The 22,391-nt window shown below is 42.5% G+C and overlaps 1 protein-coding gene across 1 annotated transcript in view; it reads left to right on the top strand.

Moving 5' to 3' along the window:
• LOC147895505 (DEAD/DEAH box RNA helicase family protein) overlaps nt 1–22,391 on the top strand; it is an 89,417-nt gene that overhangs the window by 63,069 nt on the left and 3,957 nt on the right. The window contains exons 15-18 of the mRNA XM_087383475.1: nt 12,011–12,109; nt 12,209–12,264; nt 12,363–12,465; nt 12,939–13,067. Of these exons, the coding sequence (XP_087239601.1) occupies nt 12,011–12,109; nt 12,209–12,264; nt 12,363–12,465; nt 12,939–13,067 (387 nt within the window). The remainder of the gene's footprint in view (nt 1–12,010; nt 12,110–12,208; nt 12,265–12,362; nt 12,466–12,938; nt 13,068–22,391) is intronic.

Raw genomic sequence — 22,391 nt, 5'->3', positions numbered from 1 at the left:
GGGGCCTAGCACAAAACGATTGGTTGGAATAGCAGGGACTCGAGCGTGGGATGAGTATAGGTATCTTTGTCATAGGAATTTGCCAGTAGATGAGTACACTGGTAAGTTTAGGAAAATGTTTAATAAGATATCGAACCTTTTCCTCAGTTGGTGCAAGTTAAAGATTATATCTTTGGACTAAATGACTAGAGTGAAATGGAAGTTCAGGATAAGTATTCGAATACATTGGAGGAAGCAATACATATAGCCTTGAACTATGAAGATTCTAGAGGCAAGAAGAGTGGGTTTGTACAGATAGGGACTCAGTAGGATACCCGAACAAGAGTGAGTTTTAAAAGAGGAGTTGATTAGAAAGTTTGGTGCCCCACAGCCCAGTGGCCAAGCCAAGCAAGTGAAGCCAACCAAGAACCCTACAAAACCAAGGAACACCCTTGGATTGAAAAGGAAAGTAACTCCAATGGCAGCCCCTGAAACATAAAAAGAATCAAGGAGAGAAGGTCTATGTTAGAAGGAGAGAAGGCCTATGTTGGAATATGAAGTCAAGTTGAGTGTGTTTTAGTGTGTTCTACTAGGAGTTCTAGTAGAGTCTTATGTGTAAGTGCCGCGTGTCATATTGGGAGACATCCAATATACACTTTGGTATTGTAGTGTGTCCTATCCTATATATGATTGTACTTGTGTGTCACATCTACACACATCAAGGAGTCTACATCAAGTCGTATCAATGTGAGTCTTTCCATTTTGGTCTATTGCTCATTTCCATTCCTTTTCACTTTCATTATGTTTCCATTTGAGTATTATCTTCTCTCTCCCTAGCCTGCCCTCTCCCTCTTCCTCTCCACCATGTTCCTTCATGTGTATCAGAGCGTCATCTTCTTCTTCTTTACTAGTGGTAGTTGCATCTAAGTTAGCATGCTCCTTGGCTTGTCGTTTGGCAAGCTTATGAAAACAACGGTTCTCTGTATGGCCAAGCTTCCTACAGTATGTATATTTGAAAGCTTTGGATGGCTTCCTACCCTTGGAATATAATGCTTGCTCCTCATGGACATCTTTGTGTCTTCGTTCATGATCAAGACGCATTGCAACCATTCCATCAAAGGACATATCTCGTGAATCTCGAAGTGTTGGTATGATATCACGAAACTGAGAAATATCCTTTATGTTGGAAAGGAGGACAGCCACCTGATCATCTTTCCCAACAGGGGCCTTCAAGGCAGCAAGTCGGGTAATGAGGGATTCCATATGATTCAAATAAGCATTAAGTTTTGCTATCTATGGTGTGTGGCTCGATGTCACCTTGTTTTGGAGACAGGAGGGGGATGTATTGTGGGAGCCATGTATTGGCTTTGATAGGGTCTCTTTATCAGGCCTGGCCGAGTACCAGGATGTTGGTGTATTCTTAGACTTATGAGTTGGTCATGTAGCCATGCTGAGACGTGAGCCTCTGAGTCATGTTGAGTATCAAGCCATGAGAGTGCTTGGATCAAACCTCTGAACACGCTCAGACTTTAGCTTGTGAGTTACATGGGATGCACAGATTAGTAGTTCATCATTGTCATGTTCTATTCTTGGCTCCATTCTAGTAATCCCTCACCTTTCCTTCATGGGAGGATGTTAGAACATGAAGTCAAATTGAGGGTGTTTTAGTGGTAATACTAGGAGTTCTAATAGAGTCTTTTGTGTGAGTGTCACGTGTCATATTGAGAGATATCCCTATACACTTTGGTATTCTAGTGTGTATCCTATCCTATATATGATTGTACTTGTGTGTCACATCTACACACATCAAGGAGTCTACATCAAGTTGTATCAATGCGAGTCTTTCCATTTTGGTCTATTGCTCATTTTCATTTCTGTTCACTTTCATTATGTTTCTATTTGAGTATTATCTTCTCTCTCCCAGCCTATCCTCTCTCTCTCTCTCTCTCTCTCTCCATCTCCCTCTCCACCATGTTTCTTCAGCCTATGCTTTGGATGCGTTCAACATCACTAGTAGAAGGATTGTTCATGTAATAAGGAACATCGGATGGCTTAGATGGTATTCTCAGAATGCAATGTGGAGATGAAGGGAAGTCCTAGAGCCAATCAGATGTAGATTTAGCTAGTAGGATCTTCTTAGAGGTTAGTATCAGGTGTCATTGTGTGTATCCGTTGCTAAGCTAGTAATAATGTTTTATCTAAGAAGTAGTCAATCATGATGTCTTGGGTTGTTTGATTCGACATCAATACACAATGTAATTAACTCCAAGCTCGTGAAGAGATTGAAACTAAAAACCAGCCCATCTGAGTGTATACAATCAGATTGACAGATGGAAGTGCTACTAAGTATGGGACCAAAGAGTTACCCAATTAGAACTTTGTATTTAGGACTCTGTAGAGAGGCTTAACTTTGAATTGATCACACTTGCTCACATAGATATAGCTTTGGGAAAGGCATGGCATTCTATGAAGAATCCAACCATTGATTGAAAGAAGCACATTTATCAGTTCAAGGTGAACGATGTGTAGTACATGCTATGACGCGAAAAGGATTTACCTCAAGTACAGTTTTTCTTTGTTTATGGAAAATGGGTAAGTTTGCTAATCAGATCGTAGAGGAGTTTTCTAATTGTTTAAAGGATGAGTTGCCTTATTTGGTTACATCTAGAGTGGAACGTTCAACATAAGATTGAACTTATCCCGTGGACGGAACCTAGTAATAGGTCACCCTATAGGTTAAGCTTTGTTGAAGAAGCTCGGGTGTGAAAACAACTGGAAGAATACCTCAAGCTGAGATAGATTCAGTCCAATTTCTCACCTTTTACTTCTCTTTGTATTAGATTACAGAGGATTGAATAATATCACTAATAAGCATGTGTATCTGATGGCTCGGATTGATGATTTGCTAGACGCATTACATGGAGCCATAATCTTTAGCTACATAGATATTATCAGATATAGATGAGAGCCGAGGATGTGCATAAAATTACTTTTAGGAGTAGAGATTGGACTTCCAATTCTCCAACTATGTTCGTCATGCTGATGAATGACTTACTACACCCGTATATTGGAAAGTCGTAGTACACTTTATTGACGATATTCTTACTTACAACAAATGTATCATTGAGCATCATGGACACTTAGTTAAAGTGTTCAATAGGCAGTTTATTTGTTTCTTGAAAGACAACCATGTTGTGCATGGTTAAACTTGAGTATTTGGAGCTCATTGTTACTCATGATAGGGTTGAAATGGATACAAAGAAGGTAGCTACGATGTTAGTATGGCCAATCCTTAGAATGTGACCATGTTGGATTTGTTCATTTTGATTGAAGGCATATTAAAGGATATTCCGAGATAGTATTGCCTTTGACTAAGCTAACATGAGATAAGTACCTTTTGTGTGGGGACAGAATCAACATGAGAGTTTTGACTCTATAAAGAAAAAAATGTCCTCAGATTCAGTGTTAATAAGTGTTGGTTCCAAAAACTTAGTTGCAAGAGGCATTGCGGTAGGAGCGATATGGAAGGCCAGTCTCCTTTGAAAGCAAGAAGCAATCTCCCTCTCCGTGTAATTGAACAACTCACAAACAAGAGTTGTATGCTGTTATTCACGCTTTAAAAGCATGGAGGCATTATTTAAATGGTTCAGAGTTTTACGTGGATGTGACCTTGATACTATGAAGTATTTTTATAAAAAGCCTAAGTTGAGGGATTGCCAAGCTATTACAGAAGAGCTCATGCAAGAGTTTAATATGAAGATTCGTTTGGCCTTTTCTAGATGCTAGGTCATTTATTACCTCGGGTTTAATCGCAATAGCCTTAGGCCCAAGACTTTGGACAACTCGTCCACTTTTTGAGTCTCCCTTATCTCAAGTCATTAAAGCACTCTCTAATATTTGAAACTCATATTATGCATAATGCTTGACAACACATCGACAACCTTCTTTTCCTTATGCAATACATACCATAGATGATGTACGATGAAACATAATAGCAAAGTAATTATACCTAGTCAAGATGATCTCAGGTAGAGGGTCATTTGACAATGCCATGATAGCCTATTTGCGGGACATCCAGGTATCGAGAAGATATATGATCATGAAGCGAGCTTTCTTTTGGCAAAAAGCATATTCATGAATATGACACGGTGTTTTTGTGTTAAGTGAGTAAGGTAGAGTGGGTAAAGCCACTTGGCCTTTTGCAGCCCTTGGAGATAGCATTCGGCAGATGGGAGAGAATTACTATGAATTTTATTGTTGTTTGCTTGTGACGCAAGGTGGATATGACTATATTGTTGTGGTGGTGTGACACAAAACTGGGGGTTTGGTTTTGGTCACGTCTCAATCCACAAATTGAAGAAGAGAGAAGAGATTTGGGCATTAGATAAAGCTTAAAGAGACACTCACTCTCTATCTTCTCAGATCAAAACAAAGATATAGACGTCAAAGGTGAGGTTGTACTCTAGCATTGGAAATAAGAAAGGCCGAGGGGAAGCATTGATTTGAGCTAATCGGTCAGCCCCAAAAGTAAGGGCGAGCCGTTGTTGGAAGAACATCTTTTGACTCAACACAATGTGAACTGATGTGAAAGACGTGAATTGATAGGGCTGATTTGGCTGAATGGGACGGTTGGGACGAAACATAGATCTCGAAAAGACGAAGATTCTGATATCAGTTTCATTTAAAACGGAGCTTGGAACAGAAAGTTATGATGGTTTTACGAAAGGTTCTCAAAACTGCTCCAAACAACAGACCCGACCACTCAGACAACAATAACTTTTATTCTACTAAATGGAAAAAATATCTGAATACATCAATAGATAGATCTTGAAAAGATGATTGTAATTATGGAAAGGGCAACGATCTCCTTCAGCAGAGAAGTAGCTTCCAAGATACATGGCAAATTGAGGTCGCCCAGGGGAGTAGAGAATACCCTTAAAACAGATCTAGAAATGACTCTCATGTGGGTACACTAAGCTTTAGAGTGAGGAGAGAGGAGATGGAAGAAGGATGAGGAAAAAGAAGCATGAACTTTATTCAAAACATCAGAATGACTTGGACCTTGCTCTGGAGTCTGGTTAGGGCCAGTGAAATCAAGGTTCTGATTGTAGCTAGTGATGCTCTTGACCAAGTTCACGTTGCGGGGTTGGGGTGATGCCCCTAACCGAGATTTGGTCAAGGTTAGTGTACTAGTTTCCCCTCCGAGCAGCTATCAGTCCTTTAGACAATCTTCATCGATTGAGGGAAGGATGTGGCTCTTTCCTCCGCAGCTCTTTTACAGATCAGGGATTTTATGGACTCAGGTGTCAAGTTTGGTTCAGAGGAACTCTTTTTCTTCGCTGGTTGATTTTGGACAGGTAGAGTTTGTGGCCTCTACCTTTGTTGGTGATGTGGTTCTCGGGTTTTCTATCGTCAAAGGATCTTCTTTTACAAGTGTGGGGGTTCTTGGCTTTCCCCTCTCTCCATTACTCTAGGTGATCTTCTATATAGGAGGGAGGTGTTTCCGCCACTAGGTGGAGTAAGTTTTTTCAGCATACTTGTGTCGCTGATGAGGATTTTTAGCTTAAATATTCAAGGCCTTGGTGATGTGTCTCATCGCTGTCAAAGGCAAGAGATTTGTACTCAACTTCATTCAAGTGTTACTAGGGGTTCTATTGACATTCTCTTAATACAGAAACACAAGTTGGGTAAATTTCTTTGGATAGATGAGGCCTTCTAGGCCTGTCTCATTCACTCTTGTTCTCATGGTTGAACAAGAGATGACAAATGCCCATCCTTGCACGGGTTGATAGATTTTATGTGGATGATTGGGCATTAGATAGAGCTGGCTCGGTATGAATTTCACTAGGGGTTTCCACCTCGGGTCACTTTCGATGGTTTCATGATTTGTGAGCCTAGATTGAGATGCCACTCTATCAGTATCAAGATCCTAGATGCTTGTGTGCAGAGGAGAGCCTTGCAGAGGGTGTATTGTAGATTTGACAGTAAGGAAAATCGATGACCATGTATATATGAACATATAACAATGTTAAACCCATTTGTACAAATGCCTCACTCATCTCCTTCACATACTGCAGTAGCCCTCTTTGTATTAGTGAACTTTATCACTTCATCTGTCACAAATTTTGGCATCTCTAATTTATCAACACATAAAAATAGCAAGGAAACTGGAAGAACTCTCTCAATTCCTCTCTCACACACCACAATTAGGGGCTAGGAACAAGAACTGACCCCCCTCCCAATGGCTTTATTACTTTGGGCAAAACACAATACAAAACTTGCTCTGAGAGCCAATACATGAATGAGCCTTTGTGGGCTTGGTCTTGCCTTTAAATAGGCTTGATACACATGAAAAGCTTGCTTTAACTCTAGTTTTCTATAAACTAGCCCATGGCCTCAATAATAACTTGCTTTTTACAATCTTGGCTAAAAGCCATAATAATAAGCTTATAAATTTATCTTAAAAATCTGTTCTAAGGTCTTTAGACCTTTTAACCACTCTCTTTAAAATAAAGACTCGGCCTAGGTTCCATGGCTCTCCCTAAGTGAAATGTGCAAAGCGAGCATTAAATTGGAGGCCCCAAATTTAGGAAGGGATGATGAAGGTGAAAAGAAAGAAGGAGATTAGGAGTGTGCAGAGAGCAGTAAATCGAATGGCCCAAAAGTCATCGAAGGGGACCCAAAATCATCAATACTCTCTACCAACATTGGGAGCAGCCAATGGGAATTTCGAACAACCCGAAAAACCAAAAAAAGAAAATTTCCACCATTTGTTTTTCGGGTTGTTCTCATATCTGGTTTCACCAATGTTGGAATACCCTACCAAACACTGTATCCGGCATCATCTCTGGCAAGCGTGCCAGGATCTGCTAAAAGAAGGGATGCATACAAATATGCAGTTATATGTAAGACAACATCAAGATCTGACTGTAAAACCCAATATGTTGAGAAACACTTTCTCTACATATCTCGGACCAAGAGTAGAGAAGAAGTGTTTATTGACTCTACCTCCCATCCGTGTCCAAAATAACTCTCGTGCATGAAAGACACTCTGCTCTCTAATCCAAATGAACCTACTAATAAGCCCTTGATAAGCAAGGCACTCTAAATCCAAGCATCTATAGGCTGATTTAGCTCTTCCCTTTGCACGACTGCTAAATCCTATATGAGGCCAATCTCCCTTTGAAGAATCCCATGTCTCTTGTTACTAGCGATGATGTCACCAGCCTTCTAAAAGGCCATCCTAGCTAAAAAAAGAAGATATCCTTTAATTGGAGGAAGTTCTAATGGCACAAATGTCAATAAGGTTCAAGGCTCGAGAAGTACATGAGTGATATACCAAGGATCCAGAAAAGTCAGTGGCTTTGGGCCATGGAAACTAGGCCCAGTCTTTATTTTAAGACCTTAGAAAGATTTTAAAGATAAATTTAGCTTTATAAGTTTATTATTTTAGCTTTTAGCCAAGATTGTAAAAAGCAAGTTATTAGTGAGGCCATGGGCCAAGTTTATAGAGAACTATCAAGATTTTCATGTGCATCAACTATTTAAAGGCAAGACCAAGCCCACAAAGGCTCATTCATGTATTGGCTCTAAGAGCAAGTTTTGTATTCAGTTTTTCTCAAAGTAATAAAGCCCTTAGGAAACACAACATAGTGTACCTTCAATCTCATGATTGTCACTCATGAGGTTGAAAACCATAAGCTCCATCACGCATAGCAGGTACTAGCTACTATGACATCGCCATCGACATCATCTCAGCACCCAATAGTGGGTGTAGACAATAGTATAAACATATGTCCTCACACATACAAATCCACACACCTACACATAGTTGAGTGAGTTTCTGTTGGCACTCCAGAGGCAAAGTGCAGACTCAGCCATGACAAAGGCTAGCACTAAAGGAGATGGCTGATTAGAAAGTAGTTCAAAATCTCTCCCTTCAAGCTACAACTACTTGTGAAGACTAAACGATTTCATTTCAGTCCCTCCCAGACGAGCATCTAAATCTAGCTGATAGGGCAACAAACCACTCAAGATAGAAAGAATTATCGCAATAGCAGTAGGTGGCAACATGGATGAAAACTTCACAAGGTGAAATTCGCATGTCTCCTAATATGGCAAAAGCGTATATCTAGAGGAACATGCCAGATATACCGTTTATTCTAGAGTATGATATGCTCAATACCAGCTACGTATATGACAAGTACTTTATATGGTCATCAATGGCCAAGAATTCTCATCAGGATTTTATCGTTCTACGGTTCGTTTATTGAGACTTGTTAATAGGATATATCAAAACTCCTGTGGCCTCTCATGGATAGATATTTTTAAAGTGATACAGTCTTACAAAGTTACCTCGCAGTGATATACCCTTGGACAAAGAAAGTTTATAGAGAACATCTAATGGAAAGAGAGATTAATTCAGCAATTCTTTCCAGAACTGCTTCTTCTCAAAGCAATTCCAAGATAAGATTAACATTGCTTGAAAGAGTATCTGTATGGAGATGATTCAAGAAGACTTGAGAGGTATCTCAAGAAAGAAATATAGAAGATCTGACAAGGGAAGAAGACATAGCAAGATTCCAAGAAACAAAATTTTAAAAATCTAAGGTTAAGTATGTCTTTTATGTTGATAAAGTTTGCCTTACGTTTATTTGAAGACCTAACCCTTTTATGGTAATGCAAGGAAGAATAATTGTTTTCTTGGATGTGTTTTAGGAAAACATTTTGTCATGCATGACAACTTATGAACAAGCAAAAGGAAAATCTTCCTACTAAAGAAGCCGAGTGGAACATAAGAGCCCTTGGAAGATAGCAGCTTCAGCCATGGCAAGTAAAAGAGGGCTATGTGACTGCTTAGTGCTTTGAGAAGTAGGAATGTCACGAGTGGCCAAAAGTAAAAGAGGGCTATGTGATTGCTCAATGCTTAGAGAAGCAAGAAAGGTCACAAGTAACCAAAGAAAAGAGGGGCTTGTGGCTGCCTAGTGCTCTGTGGAGCAAGAAAAGGTCACAAGTGGCCAAAGAAAAAGGGGACGTGTGGCTGCCCAGTCCTCTACAAAGCAAGACGTCACAAAGGGCGCCAAAGAAAAGGGCATGCATTTGCCAAGGGCAAGGGCAAGGATTTGCCAAGAAACAAAGGGCATGCACTTGCTGAGAAAGAAAGATCAAAGATGAAGTTACTAACAAGCTTTTCAGTTGAGGGTAACTGAATTTAGAAGCTGAGGGGAATGTCACCAGCCTTAAGAATGGACATTCCAACTAAATAAAGTAGATCTCCTTTATTTGGAGGAACTTCTAAAGGCACAAGGGTCAATCAGATTCGAGGCTCGAGAAGTAGAGGAGCGGTATACCAAGGATCTAAAAAAGTTAGTGGCTTTGGGCCTCATTTCCTAATCGTACTTTTGTCCTTGCCACTTTCCATTATGTGAGGCTTATATTCAGGACAGCCATGTGGATGCTTGTCATACATGATACTAATTTTTGGCCTGCCCTACTTCTTGTCCTTTGCAAGGACAAGTGTCCGGGATTAGATGGGTTGACACCCTCTGTTTTCATTAGTTTTTGGGACATGGTTGGGAACCATGTTACCTCACTCCTACAGGGTGTTTGGAACTCCGGTGCTATGCTTGATTCACTCATAGAGGGTCTCATAATCTTATCCCACGGGGGGGTTACAGAAATTTGACTTCCCAACGGAGGCCAATCACTCTTTTGGGCATCTTTTACAAGATCTTGGCCAAAGCTATCTTTTTGCGTTTGCAGTCCATTCTTCTTGATCTTATCCATGATATCCAAATGGGCTTTGTGCATGGCCAAAGCATTTCTGATAATTTCTTTTCAATTTGCCTCGGTTTGGGCTATGCAGAGTGGCCAAAGACTAGTAATTCTACTCTTGGATTTGAAAAAGCTTACAATAGAGTAGATTGGTATTTCTAAGGTTTGATTTTCAGATTCTTGGACTAGAGGGATATCTTCTTTGTACAGATCAGCCCATAGCCAAGTGCTTATGAGAGGGGACAGGGGAGAGACATTTCAGATTTGTAGATCAATCCAACAGGGATGTCCTCTTGCCCTTCCCTATATTTGCTTGTTGCTGAAGCAATGAGCATCTTTTTGAGATCTCAAGTTGACATTATTAGGCTGAGACTTCCCCTAAGACAGGATGAGGAGATCTTGGACAATAAGCTCGCTGTTGACATTGTGTTTTTAGGATTCCACTCCACAAACTCCCACTTCTTTTAGGGCAGCCTTGTATTTATTTTATTCTACAGCATGTACACATATCAGTTGGAATAAATCCAATGGCTTCTGAAGAAGCGATGACGACACTCCAGATTGGGGGCGTTGATTTTGGTTTTACTTGGATTCGGAGGGGTGTTCCAGTCAGATACTTGGGCTGCCGAGTTGATGTGGGTCTCTCTCCTTGGCAGCAATTTACTTCCATGCTGGAGAAGCCTTTGAGATGGCCTTCTCAAATTTTTGAATCTTGATATTGGCCTCTTTCAGCTGAGCGAGCTCACTCAGCTCCTTGGGCTGTTGGGAGAGCTGTCTCCATGTCCCTAGGATCTCGCCGGACCGCTGTCCCATTATGCCATCCCTATGGCGTGTGCTGCCCTAGCATGTGACCCTTCTGGTTCTAGGTGCTAGATCAGGAGCTGTCACTTAAAATCATCTCTACCCTAAGGGCTGGCTCATATGAGGCTGCTTGAGAGATGCCGTCACACTCTCACCAAGCTTTGCATTAGTGGCGGCCCCTTCCCTCTGAGAGAGGCCTCGATGAAGATCGAACAGTCAAATCGTTGCCCTTGACCACTTGTGTGGGGCATGGTCCTTAGAAACTCTTGCCGGAGCAAGAGCTTACGAGTTGCTTCAGATTTATGTTGTTGATAAGCTTGGATCCATATACGTATTGTGGCACAAGAGGTTTGTAGGCAAGTTAAACCAGTAAGCTCATACATACAAAGCTAGTCTCAAAGCAACGAGTTCTCATAGTGTTGCAGCTCAACACTTGGAAGGACGAATACTCATTTTGTGCTCATTTATGAAGTGATTGTATATTTAGCAACCTCCAAGAATTTTGATCGATGGGTCATAATATTTGAGAGTATGAATCATCCTTTGAAGGCTTGAGGATGAATGCCATATGCATGGTGACAAGATTTTATAATGAGATCATTGAAAGTAGAATCCAATCAGTTACAAAGGGATATTTGAAGATGAAAGCTGAAAGCTAGGAGATGTCAAGGCTTTAAAATTTCTTTCTGCTGCTTAAACGTGCTCATGAGTTTGATGTATGGCGAATGTTACACAGTGCCTGTTGTGAACGAGGTGGAAAGGAGAAAAAAAGATTGGAAAAAGTGCGAGTTTGGTGTTGGGAGATTGCAGTGAGCATCGCTGCATGGCACATTTGGAGACCTAGATGTACTATGCAGCTCATACCTTGGCTTGCATAGGGAAGATATTGTACACAATCTCATGGCTATTTGGTCTAGGATGCAGGGTTTGTCAACCAGAAGGACAGTTTTTCTTAGAGAGTGGAGAGGCTGTCCTTTCTTTTTTAAGACTATCAGAGGCTTGATGTGGCATTTCCAGCCACGGTCCTGTTTCTCCATTTGTTCCGTGAGTGGTCTTTAAACACCAGATTTTCACGCTATGTATGATGTCTTGAGTTTCTTCTCTTGGCTGTTTCTTGGTTTCTTTCATTCTTAATAGAAGTCGACTTCACAGAAAGGGGGAAAAACAAACAAAAAAGCCATTTGCAAAATCTCAACTTCATGGGTAATTTAGACCTGGTAGTATGTGCTCAATGCCTTCATATGACCATGTTTATTTGCTTTTTTAGTTTTAAGGAAATTCAACTTTAGATTCAATTGCTGACCAGAAAAGGACAAATTTAGTCATTGATGTTTTATTTGTAGGTTGTTTGTCTGCTAGAATTGGCTTTTAAGTCAGTGGATCTTGCAAGCTCAATGAATGTTGCGGGCAAGCCCCTGTTTAAATTTGAGTTTCTTATCAAGCAAATCCTCTCAAGGTGCTGGCTACGGCTCTCTCGTATCTAGAGGTTGGAGATGTGCATTATGTGACTGTTCTTTCACAACTCAAAACTACATGTACACTGCAATTTCACAAGGTTAGTAGTGTCTCTTTTCTGTTTGTGTATGTGAATATTATTGCATTTGTAGGATTAAATTCTATGTGGAGCAAACTCCTTTTATCTTTTTCATTCCAGGGCTGCCCTGCTCTTTTGGCAAGGAAAAACCTCTTAGTAGACGCAGTTCTTAAAAGGTATGTCCTCCATGATTACAACTTTGATTTCTTCCATTCGCCATTCTAACAGATTATCTTTCAAAAATGAACATCAATGCCTTTTGAAAACTTTGCAGGAGCCGAGAGAAGGATGGGAAGTATATTTTCGAGTTGCCCTCTGTTGCAAGTTTCATGGGTGTCAATCTGTCAGAATTTCAACATCAACTCAAAGAACTTCAGGTTTTTCTATATAGCCATTCACTCGAAGCCGTCTCTTTCAGCATGGAGTACAGAAAAAGAGACCGTTACCTGTTTGTTCTGAAATTTTAAGGGCAAGTTTCACTCGTAAAGTATTGCCAAATCAAATACTATTCTGCTTTTGCTTACATCCACTGTAACGAGTGTTGATTCCAATAACTTACTGGAGGATGTGTGTAGTGCTTTCTCATGTTATGCGATGCGTTTATACACACACGGCAGCCGTGTATGTAAGCATGCACAGTGTGTGCAGGCTTACGTTTGGATGGATGTGCAGTCAGAGAGAGAGAGAGAGAGAGAGAGAGAGAGAGAGAGAGCATGGTGTGTACACACACAAATATATGTCTGGATGGATGCATGTGTACATTAAAAAAAAAGCTATAAAAAAGGAAATAGATATACATGTAACATGTATGAAAATTGCAGCCTATTTATTGGAGTCGTTACTTGTGTAGGTGGCAGGAGAAGTTTCATTTACTCTTAAGAATCTGGCCTTTTGCTTTCACGTTCTGAGACTTCCAGAAGACTTAAGCTCGCTGGCATCTTTAATTGCACAACGCTTTGCTCTTTTGGAAGACCTTAAGGTACATCATCAATCATCAAAGGGTAATTTTTGTGCCCCTTAATTTTTAACTATTTAACCAGAAGGTATGTTAGGCTTACATTTCCAGACATGCTATGCTAGACCTTAGTTTTTGTTGAGAGTGTCTGCAGTTTTTCGACCCAGTATAGTAACCTTGTGTGGAGCCTTGGTTTGACTCTGTAATGAGTATTACACACATGAAACTTTCTTTGACCTAAAAGGTGCATGACTAAAGGGAAATGACAGGATTTTCTATGAAGCTAAAACTTATAAATCAATGTCTTCCCACCCATTCCAGACTTTGTAACCTAGTGCTCAGTCATGCGGGAAATCTGACAATCCTTAACAAGATACTGTTACACCTGGAATAGTAGTCATTTATCATCATAAAATTGTCATCCAGCCTGCATAGTCTACAAATCCAATGCTCTCTAGGTGTGCTTGCAATTGTCTCTATCTCAATCCTCAATTGATGGGATGAGATTCACATCTATCTTATGACAATCCTCAAATCATGCCATACTCTTATGTCCTCCAGCTATTGGGGTTTGATGATTACTCGATCCTTTGATACTCTCAAAAAGTGTTTGTGATAGAACTGGATCTCCCCCGCCCCCCAAAAAAAAAAGTCCATAGCATGTAGAGCTAGAGTAGATCTAATCATATGATATGATTGATCTCATCTCGTGGGACCAAGGGGTCCGGCGCATCCAAGCTGTTCTAAAAGGAGGAGAGTCGGTCCATCTGAATACCCTGACTGACGAACATCTGGATACTCATGGGCACCTATGGAGACCCTTATGTGACCTTCAGTGGGATCCAAGAGAGGGGTTCTGGCCAGCCCACATAGGGCAATCGGACCGGGTGGAGGTCTCTTTCTTGTCCTACACGACTCGTATCAGGCGTCGCTTACAGCTTGAGGCAGCAAACCATGGTCCCCCTCGAGAGAACGCCATTTGCTAGAGCAAGATTTCCCAAGAGATTCTAGCCACGCCTTTGGATGAGCTTGCGCCCGCGCGAGATCTCCTATTTCTTCTGGCTAATGGCTCGTGGGGGCATCCCCATTGGCCCCAAGCTGGAACAGATGCAGGTAGGGGAGATGGAGGCCAGCAGATAGGCCCTCTCTCATCCCCGAGGAGCAGGTACCAAGATGGTGGAGATTGAGAAGGCAATCCCACATGCATGTTGGGATGATTGCAGAGTCCATTGACCCCCCACTGCAAGTCTGGACAGTTATCAAGGACAGGGGTACCGCTCAGGATACCCTTCTTTCGTGAGTCTCTCGATTTTTGACAGTCTCGATTTTATAGGGTGGGATCTGGAGGCTCACTGAGGCAGAGCCAAAGATGGATGATGAGGCAGAGGCGGACCTGGAGGACCTAGAGTGGCAGAGAGTCAGGATAGTGGGCCTCTTGGGCAGGCCTTGGTACATCAATCCCATCATAGTCTTATCAACCAAGCCGTCTCCATGCCCCAAAGGTTCTAGCTCGTCCACTGTCCCACTGTGACCATCAAATGTGAGTCCCCTGCCCAAGTATGCACCCCTCTGAATCTCTGACCTCGGGTGCCATATGAGTGGCTGTCTCTCAAACTCCTCCCTACATGACGGCCTAGCTCGAATGAGTCCTCGTGCCAATCTTTGCCACACTTTATAAAGACTCCTCATTAATGGAGACCCCTTCCTTGTCAAAGGAGCATAGGAGAAGATCCACCTGTAGGAGTGTTGCCACTAGCCCCCTGTGCGAGGGGTGTTCCCAAGAATCCCCCATTGGAGGAGGAGCTTCCAGGGTTCCGCTTCTAGGGTGAGGCCTCTCACTTTTAGCTTGCCCAAGAGGGCTTTGCTCTGCATCTACCTTGCACCTAGGGCAAGAAATCAGTCTGCATGGTCACCTTGGCTCTGGTGTTACGCGTTCCATCCGATCCTAACTATAGGAAGTTCCGCACCAAGTGCCGCAGCTTACCCATGCAGCCCCAATGGAAACACGGACAAGAGGCAATGTACCAGACCGTGGGAAGGAGTACATGGTTAACCACTAAGCGAGAGTTTGACAGTTAACCACTAAAGCTTGACTTGCAAGCGAGAGTTTGGCGGAGCTCCAGTACAATAGCTTACGCCGAACACTCTCTAGGATTTGGCTGAACTGTCGCTGTGCCGATATGTCTATGCCGACTTGGCAGCTCGAGTACCTCGTCGTCTCCCCTCTCGAGATCCACCGAAAGGCAAAATCAGCTCCCCAATCTTGAACTTCTTGGATCTCCTCTGGGCTTGTGAAGAAGCCAACAGATTTGGTCCAATTTATGCGAGCTCCGGAAGCCTCGCAACAAATGGACAAGGGGTCCTTTGACCCTGTCTAGACTGGATGCTAAGCTGTCCATACAAAGAGCTGTATCATCTCCAAAGTTTGAGTCTAGGAGCTCCTCCTCTTGTTCGATTGGAAGCCTCATTCCCAAAAGGCCAAGTGCCTGAGAGCGTAGAAAATAACCTAAGGTCTCCGCTACAAAGAGGAATAGATAGGGGGCAAAGGACAACCTCCTCTCACTGACTGGGAAAGAGGAAAATCCTCTCTTGTGTGACCCCCAATTATCACTTGGTTGGAGCATAAAGAGCTGAAACTCCTCTGATCCATCTCTTCGAGAAACCAAGTCTCTGCATCGTATCCTCCAAGAAGGACCATTCCGCCCTATCATATGCCTTCTCGAAATCAAGAAGAAGAATGGCTAAAGGTTGTGACTCTACCATGGACCACTCCACTGCCTCCTAGAAAGTGAAGATATTATCCAGGATGCATCATGCTATGCTCCTAGACAAAACCAGTCTGCGTCTCGTGAATGATGTCTGGTAAATGGGGTTTCAGATGCATGCCCAAGACTTTGGCCAAGATCTTGTAAGCCATGTCAAGAAGAGTGAATCGTCTCCACTGGCGAATATTTGACCTATCTCCCCCCTTTGGAATGAGGCATATCCAGCCCCTGCTCAAGGAATGTGGGAGGGATCTAGAGTCGAAGATCTCCTGACAGGCTAACTTGAAAGGAGTGGAGATATACTCCTAGAAGTATCGGAAGAAGCTCGGAGTGAAGCTGTCCTCTCCAAGGCACTTGTGGGTTAGAGGAGCCTGTAAGGCCTTCCAAAGCTCCTCATCAATGAAGGGAGCCTCCAAAAATCTGCCAAGGCTCTGCGAAACCATTGCTGGAAGCTTCTCCCATACCATCTCTCTAGCCAGAAGAGTGGCGGGCGAAGTCTGCGAGTTGACGTTGAAATCCGTGGGCATCTCGAGGATCTCCTGCGGGTCAGTGTGCATATGTCCCTCTGAGTCCCTAAGTCGCTGTAGCTGGATCTTTGTCGGCCGTGGACCTGTGGTCTGGAAGAACTGTCTGGTCATCCTATCGCTCTGCTAAACCCATCTGGCCTTGGAAGAGTGGTTCCGCTCTACAAATCACCAAGTCATGTAGCTCGTGTTGTGCACACTCCAGGCGGTCTCTGGGCCATTGGGACTCGGGTCCTGCTCCCTGAGTGCTCTATAGATATCAGGTCACGACAAATTGCTCTCTCATGCTCTTGAAGAGTAGCTCTCCATCTAAGAGCCTGTCACTAGAGCTCTTGAATGCTCCGAGGGATCCCGAACCGCCCACCTCTCGCTAGGTCTGTCTCCAAAGCTCTACTATTGCCTGTTGTAGCTCCACCTCTTGTAGGAGATGATCCGGAATACGGATCCCCTTTTGGGGGAGTCCTCGACGGGGTTATTCCAAATGCAGGATCGCGGGAGAGTGGTGCGACATCGTGGTTCCTACTAGAATGCCAGTGGGGCCGCCTCGAAGTAAAGCCCAATCCCCTATGTAGAATGCTAGTGGGGCCGCCTCGAAGTAAAGCCCAATCCCCTATGTAGAATTTGTGAGGCGCTCCAACAGCCCGTTAGGATGCCGCTATCCAAAGGAGAACTGCAACTGTCCGGAAGCCTGGTAAAATCACCACACAAAGTTTAGCAATCATCCAAGCTAGCTATTCCTATGATTTGACAACAAAAAACACTACAATGGATCCCTACCGCTGATTGCAAAAATGAACTGCTCCCAGGTGCTCCTCTCCCTCGTTGGCATCTCTGCGAAAGAGGCACTTATCATCCATGAACTCTAGGTTGTTGAAGTCACCTAAAAAAATCCACGAGTCCACCTCTGGTAGGCAATCTGTGAGGCGCCGCCAGAAAGCGGAACGATGATGTCTGCAAGCGGGAGCCTACACATTTAGAATACTAATCCGGGCCTCGTCTACATGAACATTAAAATATAACATCCCAATTGAGTTGACAAAGAATGGTTGTCCTTACCAAAAGTCCCTTGAAATCACCGAAGGGGCTCCTCTATCCAAATGAATGACTGCTCTTGGCAAAGGACCTTTGTGAGTGCTATGGGGACATTGGCATAGGAATGGATAAGCCTTCTATAATATCTGACATGCCCTAAGAAGGGCTGGACTTTCTCTTGGTATGCGTGGGACGGGAAGATTGAAAATCAACTCTACCTTGGAGGGTTCGGTAGCCATGCCGTTTGTAGAGACAATGTGACCTAGGAGAACTCCTTTGAGTACTAAGAAAGAGCACTTGTTTGGATTCTTGGACATGCATGTTTCATATGAGATTGATCCACATTGGACCACACCCCTCAAAGCGATCATATACAAATTGACATGGCAAAAAAGAGTATATTGTTGATTTGTGGTGCACTACACAAGGATTGTCAGAGGAGGCAAGGAGCACCATTGGGATAAAACAAGGATGTCCTTTATCTCCTATCCTTTTTGTCTCTACGTCACAGTAAGATGGACCAAGAAAACACCTCTTATAAATTGTGAGGTCACCCAATTGAAATGAATTCTTGGGCTTAAAAGCTTCAAAATCAAAAGCCAAGCAACATTCGCTCTTTTTGAGATCTAATATCGTTCATTTTTTGTCAACCCTTAGCTTCATTTATCGGGGCTAAGCTTTGATAGATCTAAAGAATTGGTGTTGTTTAATGCAAGTTGCACCTTGGGCATGCTTTTTGGAACATAATTGTAATCTAGAGGAGACGTTTGGCATTGTGGCTCCTGGTGAGTAATTCACTGACATCATTGTACAACCAGGTTCATAAGTCATTGCCAATCTTTTAGGAGCTTGGTCCAGGATATGCACAAGGCTTTCCCAAGTTTCCCCTTGAATTCACAATGAGGTTTGTTGCCAATCCAATCTCTTGATCTTATATTGGATGACCTTGGCACTCCTCTAGGCCGAATCTCTTGCCATGGGTATCTTAGGGGGTGAACCTACCGAGTTTGTGGGCACTTGTAGGGCTTCATGATTGCTTATCCCATGAGCAAAACAGACATTAGTGTGACTTGGAGTGTTGATTATTGCTTGCTTTCAGCTTAATATTGCCGCTCTTATAGGGAAAGGACAGTTTGTACCAAGATTTGAAAAAGGAGTGTTCATTGTTCGGTGTTACTTTCTCGTCAAATATTGACTGAGAATTGTCTAACTGCTCTTTCTTCTCTTAGACTCTAGAGGTAGAAGTTTGTTCGGCCCTCATTCCTTGCCACTTGCAAACTTTTAATCTTGACATGGTTTTTTAATTCCCCAAGTCTTGCACACTTGGCCAGACTTCCGTGCCCTAGAGGCCCAAGGGAGTCACATGCAAATTACGGGAGTCGCAAATCAAAATTCCCATAAATTCATGTCCTTGTGACATAACCCCCCTCTTGAAAGAAGGCAAACGTCCACGATTGCTTGCAAACAAAAACAACAGAAAAGAAAAAGAAAATAGCAAAAATAAAAGCCAAATCTGAAAGGAGAGCCAGCAATGCTGCCAACAGATCAACCAAGTCTAAAAGGGTAGCTAACCACCATACCAACCAAATTTGAAAGGACAGCCAACCATGCTGCCAATAGATCAACCAACAATGTACACATATTTGTAGAGCCATGGATAACAAATACATATAGCATTGCACATCAGTTGCATCATAATCAAGTGACTAGTACACCAATCATAGAGGCTCTGCGGAAAAAATACAGTCAACAACTAGTATAGCGACCTCTAGATACTCGAGTGTGTTTGCATAGAGAGAGTGGAGATGCTAACCCCCCCTTGAGCATCAGGCAATGCTACAGGCGCCTGTCGCTCTGTTGAACCTAAAGAAGTGCCAACTAAAGTTGGCTCCAACTGGAAAGCCTCAAGGTAAAGTTGCAACACCTAAGGAGTATTTGCCAGTTCCTCCTCCTCCAACCACTTAGCATGCAATGATGAATAATTAAAAAATTTCACCAAGTAGCGTCGGGTAACTTTAGCTTTTACCTTCCTTTCCTTATGTGCTAGAATTTGCTCAGGTACAAGAATTCCATCTAATTCTTCCACCTTTGGTTGCATCTCCCAGGGCATATTCTCAGGCACATCTCCCTGAAAAGGCTTGAGAAGACTCACATGGAAAGCATTGTGAATCCTCCAATGATTAGGTAATTGTAACCAGAATGCTACATCATTGATCCTCTCAGACTCTACTTAGGAAAAAGCCCAGTACGACCCCGTGTACTTTTCAGCCTTGCCTTTTGAAAACCCAGCAAGACATAATCACCTTTAATATCAACTTCACGACGGTGTTTGTCTGCTGCCCTCTTTTGTTTATCCTGTGACTGCTGAAGTGCTTGCTTTACCTTTTGATAAGCTATATCCAAGCTTTCCACATACTTATCAGCCTAAAAAATCTTATCTTTTGTCTGCAAGATGGGTGGAATCTTACGGCTGCCTTACGCCATCTCAAATGGAGCTTTACCTGTAGAAGAATGTACCGTGTTATTATATGCATACTCAACCAACGATAAAAATTTCTCCCACTGTGACTGGTGCTCCGAAACATAGCATTTAAGCAAATTCAACGCTGTGGAATTAGCCTCCTCCGATTGCCCATGTGTCTGTGGATGAAAAGCATAAGAAAATTGAAGACTAGTGTCCATATTCTCAAAAAGTCCCCACCAAAACAAGCTGGTCATGCAAGGGTTTCTATCACTCACGATAGACTTAGGCATGCAATGATATTTAAAAATATTATGCATAAACTTGCTCGCCATACGATCTGCCCCAATTTTCTTTCGTACAGGAATGAAATGTGCTTGCTTGCTAAATCGATAAATGATTGTCTATATTCCATCATTACTTGTAGGGGTCCTGTAGTACAAATAAAAAATGAAGTCCATGGCTATGCTTTCCCACGGTCTTTTTGGGATGGGCAAAGGATGTAACAATTAAAGAGTCTCCCGACGATCATACTTTACCTTCTGGCAGATCATGCATGTATAAACATACTCTTCAAAATCATGACGCAGTGTAGGCCAATGAAAGAAATGCTCCACTGCCTCAACTGTAGCATCAATACCACGATGTCTTGCATATGGTGGATCATGACATTCACTCACCTCAACCGCTTAGTGACACAGAGCCTGCCATGCATCATCATATAACTATCCTTGAGCACATAATGCTCATGTCTCTGCCCATTCACAAGATTGTCATAAATTCTAGCAAATCGCTCATCATTTGAGTACTGATCTTTCATGGCATCAAGCTCATTGTGATAGGCAATTGTCACAACTGAAACTTGCAGCTTTCGAGACAAGGCATTTGCAATCACATTCTTCTTGCCTTCAACATGTACACTCTGAAAATGAAACACAAGAAGTCTGCCCACCTCATGTGCTTCTCGGATAGCTTGGATTTCGTCAGAAAGTAACGCAAAGACTGATGATTCGTCTGTACCGTGAAATCAGCTCCCAAAAGATAATGTTTCCAAGTTGTCAAGGCATGAAGTACAACTAACATCTCCTTCTCTTAAATTTGTAAATGCTTTTCAGCTGGCTGTAATATGCGACTCTCATAGGCTACAGGGTGACCCACCTTTGTCAAAACAGCTCCAATACCATTCTTACCACATGCATCCGCGTGCATATGAAAAGATTTTCGCAAATCAAGGAAAATCAGCACCGGATCTATTACAAGCTTTTGTTTCAGCTCCTCAAAAGAGTCATTCACCTCTTTTGTCCATAGGAATTCTCTGTCTTTCTTTGACAATGCATGCATAGGAGCTGTAATATTTGAAAAATGACGGATAAAGCGGCGGTAGTATGAACACAAGCCTAAGAAACTACAAACTTCATGCAAGTTCTTCGGTTGTGGTCACCTCTTTATTGCTTCCACTTTAGCCGGATCCATCCGGACCCCTTCCTTGGAAACAATATGCCTTAGAAAATGGATTTCAGGCATAAAAAACTGACTCTTCTTGGGGTTAATAAACAGCCTCTATTTCCTTAGCTCTGCAAATACAATTGCTAGATGCTCCCGACGCTCCCCTTCATCTTTCAAAAACACAATCATGTCATCAAAGAACGTACCAACAAAGGCTCTGTGATTTTGAAAGATCTTGTCCATCATGCAATTAAATGTCGCAGGAGCATTAGTGAGTCCGAAAGGCATGACCAAGAACTCATACAACCCAAAAGAAGTGCTGAACGCCGTCTTATGTACATCTTTTGGGAAGATGCGAACCTGGTGGCACCCACTCTTTAAATCAATGCAGGATAATACAGCTCCCCCTTCAACCTATCTAGAATATCATCTATCCTGGGTATTGGGAAGCGATTCTTAATAGTGATCTTGTTCAAGGTGCGGTAGTCAAACACCTATGCCAGGAACCATCCTTCTTCTGCACTAACAGGATTGGAGAACAATAAGGTACGAACTTGGCTGAAATAGCCCCTTTTTCAAAAGTTCATTAACCTGACTCATTATCTCCTCTTGCTGCACCGTGCGCCACACTGACCCGTAGGGTGGTTTATTAGGCAGACTACTGCCAGGAACAATATCAATCCCATATCCATACGAGAAACAATATACTCTTCATTCACTGGAGAAACCTCCCTCGCAAAAACCATGTACGCTGAAATATGACCTTTTATTATGTAATTAGTGGCAGAAGTCGTTACAACTGGGATAGATTCCCCTTTCAATTTAGCATCAATTACATGTGTCTTCCCTTTATGAGAAACTGCAATTTTTCTCTTTTTGTCTTCTATCACTACATCCATGGAATTCCCAGCAAACATCACAACTGGAGAGAGGCATGATATAGAAGTCTTTGTTGTCCACCAAAGACTGAATATGTAAGCGAAGCTTCCCTATAATGGGAGTGACAAGAGTGCTAAACTTTGGATTTGCCATGCTAGCTTCACAACTCGGCCCCATCTTATTTGCATGGATACCCAATCTGGTTGCCATATCTGGAGAGATAAAATTGGCCTTCGTGCCA

This window comes from Dipteris shenzhenensis, chromosome 13 (genome assembly GCF_047967505.1).
Source record: "Dipteris shenzhenensis isolate YYH24624 ecotype China chromosome 13, Dip_SZ_1.0, whole genome shotgun sequence".
Classification (NCBI taxonomy): Eukaryota; Viridiplantae; Streptophyta; class Polypodiopsida; order Gleicheniales; family Dipteridaceae; genus Dipteris; species Dipteris shenzhenensis.
Note: the sequence above shows the minus strand (reverse complement) of the source record. Positions and strands in the feature narration are given on the sequence as shown.